This window comes from Anopheles marshallii, chromosome 2, assembly GCF_943734725.1.
Source record: "Anopheles marshallii chromosome 2, idAnoMarsDA_429_01, whole genome shotgun sequence".
Lineage (NCBI taxonomy): Eukaryota > Metazoa > Arthropoda > Insecta > Diptera > Culicidae > Anopheles > Anopheles marshallii.
This window is the reverse complement of record NC_071326.1, coordinates 5,348,612-5,362,237: the sequence shown is the minus strand read 5'-3', so window position 1 is coordinate 5,362,237 and position 13,626 is coordinate 5,348,612. Positions and strand designations below refer to the sequence as shown.

The window sequence follows — 13,626 nt, the reverse complement described above, 5'->3', positions numbered from 1 at the left end:
TCGCAAACATTAACACACACACACACTCACACTCATGCACACGAAATTCCACTTAAATTCTACACCACATCCTCCTCTTTTCTTCACTGTACACACTGCCCGTCTCTTCCAAACGCCTGAAAACACCACACAACCCAACACGAATGGTTCATAAACTGAACGATGTTTTTGGTTGAGGCTTACACCGAAGATTAATCCGATGCGTTCCTGGGATGATGCTGTATTGTTGCTATTTATTGTAGCGTGCCTTAGACGCCCAGCACTAACTTATTTTGCTTAGAAATGTGCACCGTTCTGTTACCGCTAGTGAATTTTGCTCTGGAACATTTAAATCACTACTGACCGCAAAGCCGACAACGCGAAAAATAATGCGAAGATTCGGAGCCAAGTGTATCTCGAACGAAAGGTTTATGTGCTCTGTCTCATGTGCCAGATTGACATAACGCAGCTGCGTATATTGTGTACAGTGTGATATAGGCATTTGTTTCGAATGATGACCAAATAGTAATCCCATAGTGTAAGTTGAGAACCAATGATTGTTTTCCACCCACCATTACTTTTAGGAGAAAAACGGAACAAGAGTGGAATTCGAAAAAGATGAAGTCAACATGAGATCGCTCCATGAAGCATAATTTACAAATAAAAATGAAATTATGGGTACAAAAAGGCCTTTTCTGCCATTGAGTTTGCAAGTGGTGTGTAAAGGGTGCTTAAGATGGTTTGACACGCGGTTTGTTGTGTTTACAGCATCCAGCTTGGTTTCTCGATTGAAGTTGTTTACATGCCAAAAGTTATCAGATGCAAAAACGAAGCGTGGTGGAAAAAATGAGCTCAAATTCATCTAATTTTCTCGTGTTACTAAAAACTTTTACCGTAAGTGAATGGGTTGCTAGTTTCATGCCAGTGCCGCTAACCCGCAAACGTTTAGTTTCACAAAGAAAATTTCGTTTAACCGTACGCTTTTGCAGGAATCGCTAGAGCGTGCTTTTGCGGTGAACGACATCGATGTGCTGAAGGCGGATTACGATGCAGCGCGGGCCAGTGATAACGACAAAAAGACAGCCCTGCATCAGGCGTTTCGCGATATGTTACTCACGAAGGCGGAAGACATACCGGCGATCGAGTGTTTCATTAGCTTTGCGGTGAACTCCTGTCGGAAGGATATGACCGTCGCTACGATGCCGGTTGTACTGCTCGGTGACATCTTCGACGCGGTTACGCTGGACCGGGCCGAACAGATATTCACGTACGTCGAGAACAATGTGGCAATCTGGAAGGAAGAATTTTTCTTCACCGCCTGTAAGCACAATCTGCTCCGGATGTGTAACGATCTGTTGCGGCGACTTTCCCGCTCCCAGAATACAGTATTCTGCGGTCGGATATTGTTGTTTCTCGCCAAATTTTTCCCCTTCTCCGAGCGCAGCGGGTTGAACATAATTTCGGAGTTTAATCTGGAAAACATCACCGAGTACGGTATGGATGGGAATGAGATGATTGTGGAGCAACTGTCCGGTGGTACGGATGCGGAAGCAGATGGCGAAGCGGAAGAGAACAAACTGAAGATTGACTACAATTTGTACTGCAAGTTTTGGGCACTGCAAGACTTTTTCCGCAATCCAAACCAGTGCTACAGCAAGGTTCAGTGGAAAACGTTTGAAACGCATGCGAAAAGTGTGCTGTCCGCATTTAGTAGCTTCAAGCTAGAGGAACACCGAGCATCCAGCACTACCTCGAAATCGAACGACGGAATCACTGCCGCCCATTGCCCAATGGAGGAGGATGAGATCCGAGAGTCGGGTCACTTTTTCGCAAAATTCCTCACCAACCCGAAGCTACTTTCGCTACAGCTTTCCGATTCCAATTTCCGGCGCTCGGTGTTGGTACAGTTCCTAATCCTGTTTCAGTACCTTAATTCGACGGTGAAGTTTAAGACCGAAACGCACGTACTCACACAGCCGCAGTGCGATTGGTTGAAGGAAACGGAAACACAGGTCTACCAGCTGATCGAAGAATCACCACCGAATGGGAAAAAGTTTGCCAACACCGCCCGTCACATGCTTTTGCGCGAAGAACTGTGGAACAGCTGGAAGAACGAAGGATGTAAGGAATTTAAACGTCCTGAAGCGGTGGTGGAGGATTCGGGTTCATCGACGGGACCGAATGCGACGACGGGTGGAGGTACCGCATCGGCAGGAAGTTCTTCTACGCCTGGAAGTGGTCGACCACCGGCTAAACGACCCCGCAAACCGCTAGGCGATCTGATCCGTGATGCGACCCGGCAGGGAAAATTCTACATGGGCAACCCGGAGATTACGCGCCTGTGGAACCTTTGTCCCGATAATCTGCAGGCATGTAAAGGCACCGACCGTAACTTTCTTCCGTCGCTTGAGACGTACCTGGAAAATCCAAAGGAAAAACAAGACCCATCGTTCGAATGGCGTGCATTGCGACTACTGGCCCGGCAATCACCCCACTTCTTCACACTGTTCAACACACCCTCGTACAAAGTGTCCGATTACTTGGAAAGCGTACGGAAGAAGATCCAGAAGGACAAGCTGGACATTAAGCTGGAGCATGCGATTCAGGAAGAAACGGCCCCAACAAACGCCGAACAAGGGCCGGAAGCGGAGGGTGAAGGTCTGGTGGGTGAGGAAGAACAGGAACAGATGGACACGGAACTGTTAAAAACGGAGCAGCTAACACCGGAGGACAAAAATACACACAAGACGCTTGCGGTGACGAAGGAACAGCTGTCTGAGCTGGCCCCGAGTATTGGACGGGATTGGAAGAAGCTGGCAACGAAACTTGGTTACGGTGCGGATGAGATACAGTACTTTGAGTCGGAACATGCCACTGTGGGGGATCAATGTTGTCACTTGTTGACACTGTGGTTTGACGACGATATGGATGCAAGCTTGGACAATTTGGCGTATATATTGGAGGGTTTGGACATGCTACCAGCGGCCGACGCGGTAAAACAAATGATTGCCCTACTCAGCGAGAAGGTAGAGGAGGTATCGGAATGAGAGGGAGGAATTTAGGTAAGTAATGTAATTCCAAACGTAACGTTTACAAAATAAAGAATAATTTACGATAAGTAAGTCTTAATTTCTGGTCACTACTGTTCCAAGAATAATGGACAAATAAGATGCATCGTTTAACCTGATGTCGACTAGGTCATTGTGTCCAGAGAGGACCTTCTCGAAAGGTTCTAGGTTTCCACTTAAAATGTTTCAAAGAAGGTCCTATCAACAGTACGTTTGAATCGCATCCTTTTCGTGTGGTTTGTTTGACAGTCCCCAAACTATCCCCAACACGCCACAGGACAATGAGTTCGTGGTTCTGCGCATGTCCTGAAGCTTTCCCACAACATCAGCACAAAGGCTGTTTTGTTCGTACGTTAGCCCCAAAAAATACTACGTTTTCATCTGGAATTTATAACAAGTTAATGATTAAATCATACTAAACGGAAAGCTTCAGAGTACAATGAGTAGTGCGCAAATGGTGACCATCATCCGAACCGTCGCTTGATGTACCTCCAAGTTCTGCCCCAAGAGTGAGTGTGTTTTTAAGTGCTGTATACAACCTAACGCCCCCCCAAAAAAAAACATGAATCCAACAACGATTCCAAACCACGACTTCATGGAGCTGCATCCGGTGCATCAACATCCGGCAGGCTGTAAGCAGCACTGTTTCGTCTTCACCGAGATAGCGGACATTGAGCTACCGCCCGAGATTACCAAATATCCGGAAAAGATAAAGAATGGTAGCATTCATTCGTACACGAAGGAAAGCATCTCGCCACCACCACCGAAGCTGGCCAAGGATCGACGGAGTCGCAAAATAATCGCGCTCGTGTCCGGATTGCTCGTCTGCGTCGCACTTGCCGCGGGCATTCCGCTTGGATTGCAGCTCCGGTCTTCCTCGCTGTTGGAGGCCCGGCTGGCATTTATCAGACGGTTGCTGGTGGAGTCACCGCTTGTCGAAGGCTATTGGGCGCCACCGATGGGTGCTAACTTTAGCAAAAGCTTCGCAGAAGTGAAGAGCGGTATGGTGGGTGCACTGCTCTGGCCCATTGCCGTACCGTGTGCGGCACAGTATCTCGATGCGGTACAGCTGACGCTGGAAGGACTGGACGATGCCAGAAGGCTCGTGGCTAAGAATCGCGATATGGCGGTGGTCGAGAATGCGGACGAGATGGAACAGGCCCACACCGAGGGTAAGCTGGCGATTTTGTTCGGGCTCGAAGGTGGTCATACGCTCGGGTCCAGTTTGGCCGTGCTTCGCTCGATGTATTCGCTGGGGGCACGGTTTGTTTCGTTGACTGGCGTGGGTTGTACAACCCCGTGGGCCAGTGCCTCGATAAGGAACGATTTCTTCGACGAGAACTTACCATCAACATTGACGAACTTTGGAGAGGTAAGTACGCACTCCCCTTATGTGCATACTCTGGAGTACTGATAGAGATACCTTGATGTTCCTTTTTCCAACTCTCCACAGATTGTAATTCAGGAAATGAACCGTTTGGGAATGTTGGTGGAAATATCGAGGCTCTCCGAACCGGCCATGATGGTTGCGCTGAATGTCGCCAAAGCACCGTTGCTACTGTCCAACGCGTTGCCCTCGTCGATGGCTTGCAACGGTACGACGGCCGCCGTACCGGATCACATCCTGAGCGCACTGTCCCAGAACGGTGGTGTGCTGATGCTGAACGTGGAACGATGCGGCGATAAGCCGATGTCGCTGAAGGACGCCATTACGGCCATTAACTATATCCGAGCGATTGCCGGCGTTGACCACGTAGGTTTGAGCGGGTCTCCCAAAAACTATCCCCTCCTGTTGGCCGAACTGGCTCGCGATCGGTTGTGGGGTTCGGTTGCCATCAAGAAGCTGGTCGGGGGCAACATTGTGCGGGTGCTACGGGAAGTCGAAACGAACAAGAATCGTTTACCGCTGTCCGAGGATTGGATACCGTTGGAATCGATCGAAGGGAATGCTTACTGTCGGTACCCGGAGACGTAAATTGGCGATGGGTGGTAGCAAAACAAGGTATTATCTTCCACGTGCACCCCATACGCACCTCGAGTGGTGCGAAGGTGCAAGAGTAAAGCACACAAACTTATATGAATGATACTACAGTAGCAAATAGCGACGAACCAGGCCGCGATCGCGGATACGATCGCGTTCCCATCATCGGGGATATAGTTAATATGTTATAGAGCGAAACAGAAACAGACAAATATTATCGCATATCAATTCTTCAAAAACAAAACTGAACCATTGATTTACTATTTCTCTAACTCGTTCCTGTCTATTGGTTTAAAATATTGGGCTTAGAAACAATTGTAGTTTGTAACAAAAAAAAAAAACCCAAAGAGGAACGATCTTACGATCCTCATAACCTCTTAAAACACACAACACACGTGTAATGTTGCAATCATTTTGTAGATGTAATTGGGAACTTAAACAGGATCGCCTTGTCGTAAAAAAGGACCTGTACAAGGTCCAGAGGGATAGATATGAATCGGCAATCAGCAGCAGAAGCAGGAGCGGCAACATCTACTAGACAAAACCACTTTATTATAGCTTCCGATATATGTTGTGCGTTATTAGTGCGTCTTGTCCCATCCATTTCTACTTTATCTACCGATCGACTACGGAGATGATCTGCTCCAGGAAGAAGCCGAACGTTACTGTCCTGTACCAAGGGAATACAAACTAATAAATGTTTTACCAAAACTAAACTATTTTCGTTTAATGGCTGATGTTTTATTCGATACATATATGCTCAAAAATACATCCAGGGTTTTCGTCACTTGAATTTTTCCATTTTCCAACAGGCACACACACACACACTGCTACACGCGTTTACAAACGCACAGACGCGCGGACGCATTCACACAGCCATATTTAGTATATAGTATTCGTCTGTCGGATCGCCACGTGTTAGTATACCGCGTGTGACATCTGGTCTGTGTTCTTCTGTAACATCTCCTTTTTTAAATGCTGGATGTTATATTTGTTGAGCTGATAATATATAAGGTTTATGGCTGATGATGATTATCGTTTGCTTTTTCTCGTGTATGCTTGCTGTATATTGGGTTTTTTTCGGTTAGGCTATTCCGATCGGGGTTTTCGTTAGTTTGTACACGTGTTTACTATTTCCATTCATTTAAATGATAACTTACGTACGGGAATTTTGTTACCAAAAAAAAAAAACGTTGCATCCAATTAAGAGAGCGAGTTTTCCAAACCTGATAAAGCATTAAATTATGCAATTAAAAACAAAAACACATTCAAGCAACCGCAAACACTCCCGAGAAACCTCTCCTCGCCCACTGATCAGTATTTCCGCATGGTGGTCGATGCCTTCGGTTTCGGTTTCGGTTTGTTGTGCAGCATCGTGGCACACTTCGGGATGTGCCGGTCGGCGGCAGTTTGATTGAATCGACGCATGCAATGGGGACACTGGACGTAGTCCGGATTCTCCGACGGTGGTGGCGGTGGCAGATCCGACAGTTTGCCACCCCGCGCGAGGTGGGCCTTCATCTCCTTCGCGGCACGGATTGTCGCGATAAACTCTTCGTGCTTCTTGCGCCAGTTGCTCGGCTTTCCCCCGGCACCGCCAGTGGCCGTCGAAAGTTGACTAGATGGTTTCCTGCTCACGGTGGCCGCCCCGGTGGAGGTGGATTTTTTCCCTCTCAGCACGAAACTTTCCGCATCCGTGCCCTGCACACGGTGCTTGGTGATGTCGAATATTTTGCGCTTTTTCGTCTTCGTTTTCTGACAGATTTGGCGATGCTTGTCGATACGGTCGGTGGCGAAGTTGCGGCTGCAAATGTCGCACCGGGTCAAACCGTCCGGGACGGGTTCGCTGGACGGTGCAAGCATGTTGCCGTTGGCTACGGAGGACGGACGGCGCACCGAGCTGGCCGAACCGGACGGACTGGGCTGTGTGACCGTTCGCGATGGTCCGTTCGATTTAACCGACCGTGGTGTGGCCACTCCGGGCTGGAAAGGCGGGGCGGGATAGAAATAATACGTTACTTGGTAAGTGGGAAGAAAATGTGCTGCACGATCATGGCTTACTTTGGCGGATCCGTTTGGTGAACGCGTTGCCACAGAGTTGGACGAAGCAATCGGTGATTTTTTCAGCGGCTTTTGAACGGAACTGCTCGGTGCGATCTTTGTAGAAGATCCGTTTGATTTTCCCACCTTTGCCGGAGCTCCGTTGCCGTTGATGGCATTTAGACGATCCGCCGCATCTAGCGCATCTTCATCGATCGATGCTGCATCTAATGTAAAAAAAAGAATGTTACAATTAATCTTTATCTTATAAAAAGTACATAAGAAAGGTTCATTGTTTGTGTGAAGGTATGTGGTGTGTGACGAAAACCGGAAGGAATCAAAGCTAGCAATAAGGAAGACAAACAAAGCCCGTCTCATCGCTTTGTCGCGATCGTCAATAAACGATCAATCAAAAGTTCGTTTTTTTATAACTCAATAATACGATACACGTCCCTCGTCTGGCTGTCATAAATTATTGAAATTCGTTCCTTTTGCGTCCATAATGTAAGGAGCGCCAAATCCGCAACCCTTCTGCCTAAGGGAGGGAATCCTACCTGTATCGCATTTCCCACCCAGAAGGATATACGGTAATCGATTTTTGAAAGGTATGCACATGACGTGTGGTTCTTCCGTGCTAACTGACGGGTCGTTTACGGCGCTGATGCGGGGCGAGGGTGGGTGGGTGTGTAATTGGCCGGGATATCGATTGTTACTTACCTGGAAACTTTTCCAGTTCCAGAAAATTATCGTTGTCATCATAGGCACCGTTCGGATCCATCATCAGTGTGCCCGGGTCTCCACCGTTGCTGCGTGTAGTCTGTGAATCGTGCGATCAGATGGGAGAAAGGGTTGGGAAATTCACCCACATACAACATTGTGCCTTTTTTCGATGGATGCATTTACATGTGGTGGATCGTTAGAGGAAAATACGATTTACGTGACTGACTGTCAATTTAAGGGGGTAGTACACTCAGGTTTTTTTTTGTGTTTGTCTCACAAATTTTGCTTGCAGTGCATGAAAGATATAGGATGAAAATTAGTACCAACTCGAGGACTCAATCCTCTAAATTATCCAACACTGACTCAATACTCCAAACGAAATTATTCGAAATTATTTCCAATCAATGTGTGAAAGAGTTCTTTATCCGGACAGCAACCTCGAGAGGTCTAGGCCTATCATTTCTGGCTTTCTTCGACATTGTTTACCCGTAGCAGGATAGTCAGTCCTGCTTATGGAGGATTGGTCCAGATAAGGTTTTTAACCAGTCCTGTCGTGTCGTGAAGACAGGTTCCGCAACCAATAAACCACCGGGTCGTCACATTAATTAATTCCGATTTTCTTTAATTTAAAACATCTATTTCTGTCATCGTACGCAGTTGTTTGTCTTTATCTCAAATAAAATCTTCAGCGTTAGTTTTAAAGTCCATTTTTGCATCCGAAAAGCAAAATTTTTGTTTTTAAAAATGTTGTCCATTATAAAGTTTTTAATATAACGCAAAACTCCTACGTACGATGATAGAAAGTTGATTGGAAATTAAGTGAAAAATATAGATTTTGCTCCAACTTTAACGAAGTCATGCTTATAATGTTCACCAATTTACAGGACACAATTTTCAGAAGTGTTGGAGGTGCACCAGATGTAGCTACCGAAGGAGTTACCAATATTGGGTGAAACAAAAATTTACAGCAGGAAAACATAAAAGTGTCGTTTGAAAAAAAATGACAAAAAATCACCAAAGTGTACTACCCCCTTAAAGAAGGCACAAGAAGCCTGAACGGTTATTTAACCCCCCCGTTAGTAACATAACCCAGTTAAAGTTGGTTTTGTGAAGAAACTTTCTTCGTTTGATCCACTTCCTTCACTAAACACGAACGCACTTAGATACACACCTGCATGGCCACGAGACTGTCCTGACGTAGGTTCGTCCCACGCGCCTGGGATTGGTGCTGCATCAAGCGGGTCCGGGAACTGGCCGATATTGGTGGGACACGTGGTTTGTTGTTCAGACCCGTCTTGGCCATACCACGAGCCAGGGAAGCACCACCACCATCGTGGCCGGTGCTGTTACTGGTGCCGTTACCGCTGACGGCGTGGTTACCATGGGCTACCGTCGGTACCGTGGAAGTCGTTTGGATCGGCTGCAACGGGTAGCTTTTGTCGATGCCGGCCACCCGATGGCGACGCTCGTCGAACATTTGGCGAACCTTGCCAGCGCCGAGCGTGGACGATAGGCTGGTGGCATTGAGCCGCTCGGAAAGCTCCACCGTGGCACTTACCGCGCTGCTGCTCGTGGTCGATGTTGTTGTGGCCGTGCGACCGCCCTGTGACGATGCGATGGCCACCGTCCCGGTAGTGGCGGTCGTTCTCGTCGCAATCTGCTCTATCTTTCGCTGGTCACGTTCCTGCTGCTGGCGCTGCTGGAAACGCATCTGCATGAGGGGAAAAGCACAGAGAGAGAGAGAGAAAAAATGGAATTGAACGATACACATTGTGTAGGTGCGCTTAGGACGAGGAAACAATTAGGACACGTTTATGCAGCAGCATAATGAAACCACAACCACCACTCTGAGTGCCTCGGAACCCGAAAGCCACGCCATTTTGTTATTCATCCTTTCACCACCGCCGCTAACACCGCCTAGCCACCGTACCTTTTTCACTATATTTTCATATCGATTCGTAAAACTTTCGATAATATCACCGTAATCCAGCGATTTCAACTTCATGTTCACCTGCGCTGGGATCACTCGGTGGCTTTTGTGTGCTGTGTGCTTCAACGAGCGCACGACGTGTGGCGCGCGTACGCTTTCCTGCGAGGTACATCCGCGTCTGAGCAACGGCATCAAAACAAAACCACCGTCCTATCCGTGGTAGGGACCTGTGCGCGAGCACCGATACCGTGGCTTTCGGCTGCATACACTCCCCACCGATACGGCATGGCGATGCCACACCAACGACCGTAGGCGAACGGGGGTCCCGGGGTGCCGGACCACCCGACGAAGCATTCAGGCTGCACATTTTCCGAACCGGCGCAGGTTGTCGAAAACTGGGGTAGAACTTATTTATAGCAACTGCCCTCCCGGCAAGGCAACCCCGAACAATCCGTAGGGAATTTATGCAACAAGGAGCATGGGCGCGCATGTTTTTTTTTCTGTTGTTGTGCTGCTGCTGTTGTTGTTGCTTGGTTGGCGTGGTTCTGAATGCCTCGTGCACCGATAGGGGAATGTGGAGGGTTTGGTTTTTTTTGTTAATAAAATAAAATGTACAGAAGTACACGTGGGGCTAGAAATCGAAAGCGACACCGGTGGAAAATGGGGTGGACGATCACAGATAGTTGGGTGGCGTGCGGATTGGGCACGGTTGTCGTGGTTGTTGGTGTTTCAAATAACATAAAAAGGGATATCATTTTTTGCACAACAAAAACACGAACTCATGATGACTCCGCCGATAGGGATGGGTAATGGTCTAACGTCGTTGTACAACAACCCGAAGGTGGCCTTCGGCGAGAACACACTTTTTTTGTGGAGGCCAAAAAGAAACAAGCTAAAGCTCGGATTATGTGGTTAAAGACGCTGGAAGGCCACTACGACCACGGGTGGAGTTCAAGTTGCGCTCGTCGATTATAATGAGATGGAATTTCCAATATGAACGGAGGCCTCACAGTTCGTTAGAATTTCAATAAAATAACCTCAAAATAGCTTCATTTCATACAGAATATGCTTCGGAAAGCTGGCATGATGCGCCAGTAATGTAAGCTTACACCAAACGTCCGCAACGGTACACGCCCCAAGGCTTCCAGCAAACTACGCCCCGTCCAGGAATCATCCAAACTGACACTTACCGCACCACTAACGATCGTTCCGCGCGTCAGCAAGGGATCGGGTTTATTCACACTTCCGCCGTTTGGCATGGGCGTGCTCAATGCGGGAGCACGCGTTACGATAGTGGCACTCTCGACACACGGCACAATACTGCCGCAGGCCACCTGTTCACGGTCACGAAATGGCTGGCTGGCCGGAATAGGATTTTCCCCCCGGTGTACCCACACTTGCGAGATTACGGGCAGTTTGTGGAGTCGGTAAACGCCACCGATTGCGACTACATGTCAGTCGATTTGGCATAGACAAAGGACATTCCAAACAGTGACCGTTGACGGTGGTCGACAGGAGACTATCGCTGAACCGTGCATCAGCAAGCAAGGCGCGGCCATGGTGAATCATTAATGCACCGTTGTTAGCAGCAGGAGTGTAAAGAAAGCAACTGCACACGAGGTGTGTGTGTGTGTTAGTTGTGTACGATTTAAATATCGATTGCTGCGTTGACGGTGGACGGTATACATCTTTAATCGAGGCCGAATATGACAGACAGGAAAGCCATTATTGCTTTTCAGTGTCATGTACCGTGTCTAGTAACCATTCCAGCGTTATGGATTGAAATGATGAGTTAGATAAGCCATGGAGGTGATAGAATTGGTTACTATGTTATGCCTCCACCACCAAATAACCTCCACCGAGCATTTTTTTTTCAAGGTCAAATATTAAATAGTGCATCGAGATACTTTGCTTTGGTCGAATAACTAAGAATCGACGATTCTAGTGTTCTGCCAAGTGGTTGTTTTGGCTCAGAGTCCTCACTTTATTGAGGAGTGACCTCAGTGATGTTCAGTGTTTGACCTCAGTATTCAACACTAAATGGATGATTCCATGAATAAACCGAAGTACAAGACCAAAGGACTGCTCCTAGCAAAGAAGCAAATGTTGGGAAAAACAGGATAAATTCACGCTTATGTCAATATCTTCTTGTGTGTCTATTGAGTGGTTATTGTTTATGGAAGAACCGGGGTATTCCACCGCTACCGAAGTAGTGAAGTGTATAAAAAATAGTTACCTTAGCTTAGTGATACAATTTAACTCTAACTAATTGGTCTAACCTGTTGTCTAATGCTGTGGCGAGCTGAAACCGTCCACACACCTCCTCATTTTAATGGGATAAGAGTAATTGATACCGTTCATGGTATCAGGTTTGCAATGTATGCTTAATGGTCGTTGCTGCAAAGTCATGACCCCATTGGCTTATTGGTGGCGTTCCGTTTGACGCGATCTTTCAGATGTCCTCTCCATTGCCAGTATCAACTTTCTGGCGAAACACAAGACTTGAAGGTGCGAACCTTCATTATTTTGACCAGGTGCTAACAAGTCCGGTAATGACATTTTCCCTCACTTTGGCATGCAATTTACTTGAGGCCGACTTGCCTTCGTTTGAAGACGATAAGGATAATGGGAAATGTTATATGGCTGGCATCCACTTCAGAGTTTACGCAGCATATTTATTTTAATGACGACAAGGACCCCGTTTTGGCAAGCGGGCAAGTGTGTACCGGAGCGGGACAAACACGTGGCGGCAAAAGTTGTTACGGTAGTTGATATATTCCAGTGGCATAATTATTTTAATGAATTCCACCCAGTTGGGTCTGTTCGTGACAGGATGTTGCAGGGATAGTGCAAATTTAACAGCCCGCCAGAAGAGATTGCCCGTGTTCGAACAAAAGATTTGATGTGTTCCTATCCAGCTGTTGAATAGGGCCAAGTTAATCCTATCATATCAGGATCATAACGCTAACCGCTCAACGGCGAACCGAACAGATTACGAATTGCAGACCCGAGAGCTTAGAGCTAGTTTCCAACAAAAGACAGACAGATCTTGCCTGTTCCAAGTGACATGAACTAATTAGGTACTTAGTCGCCAGAAGACTTTCGGTGTACCGAAAGCCTTGTCACGCAAGATGTTTCGTGGATTAAATTGAGTTTGGAAGGAGATTGTTGGGCTAGGGTGTTCATAAATATTCACAGTCAAAAGATTCGTAGTGATTGAGTGGATTTGGTTGCAGTTTGAGTAGTGTGCTTAGAATTTCAATTATTTTCGGTGCAATAACTTAACTGTTTATAATTCTTTTCACAAAGTAACACCACTTTAGCACATCTCACAACAATGAGGTAGAATGATGTAATTTACCATCGTGCATTAGAAATCGATTCGTAGCAAAAGAGTGCCTAAACAAGTACCGTCCGGGGTGTTGCGGGAAAGTTTGTACTGTCTCCGCTGTATCTCGTTTGACTGGTCCAGTTTTGAGCAAAACTTGATACAAACTAGATTTCATCTAACCAACTCAGCCGTAGGTGTTCCCTTGCGACCCGACGCGCAATGCTGCTCCAGGCTGAATGTCTGCAAAACTCACTCGATGCATTACTTTTCAGCACTAAGTCCGCAACCGGGTAGACAAAAGCATGTGGGCATAGCTTCAACTGCATGGCGTTCAACTTCAAGATTTTAAAGTTTTTGACTCATGGGCTCTTTGGTCTTTGGTGGGAACGGGAAATAAAAAAAAAACATGGCAAAATTTACGCAGTGAACGAGCAGTTTCAATGGCATTCCTCTCTTATTCGTTGGCATTTCACTTATAAGGCATCCGTGTCTTTGTCCATCGATCATCGTTTACCATATTTAGTTGAATGGCGTCGATTACAGCGCATCGGGTGCGTATCGCCATTCCTCGTTGCTG

The 13,626-nt window shown here is 47.0% G+C and overlaps 3 protein-coding genes across 3 annotated transcripts; 2 read left to right on the top strand and 1 right to left on the bottom strand.

Annotated features, from left to right (window-relative positions):
* The first annotated feature begins 825 nt into the window (after positions 1-825).
* On the top strand, positions 826-3,026 carry LOC128708377 (THO complex subunit 1). Its single transcript, XM_053803353.1, has 2 exons — positions 826-873; positions 969-3,026. Exons 1-2 carry the CDS (start codon positions 826-828, stop codon positions 3,024-3,026), a joined length of 2,106 nt encoding a protein of 701 aa, XP_053659328.1.
* Positions 3,027-3,609: 583 nt separating this feature from the next.
* LOC128708443 (dipeptidase 2) lies at positions 3,610-5,022 on the top strand. Its single transcript, XM_053803421.1, has 2 exons — positions 3,610-4,419; positions 4,501-5,022. Exons 1-2 carry the CDS (start codon positions 3,610-3,612, stop codon positions 5,020-5,022), a joined length of 1,332 nt encoding a protein of 443 aa, XP_053659396.1.
* Positions 5,023-6,342: 1,320 nt separating this feature from the next.
* LOC128719850 (zinc finger C2HC domain-containing protein 1C) lies at positions 6,343-9,890 on the bottom strand. Its single transcript, XM_053813489.1, is given in 6 exon segments — positions 6,343-7,011; positions 7,090-7,295; positions 7,786-7,885; positions 8,960-9,499; positions 9,719-9,862; positions 9,864-9,890. Coding segments are annotated over 6 exon segments (1,686 nt in total).
* Positions 9,891-13,626: the final 3,736 nt, after the last annotated feature.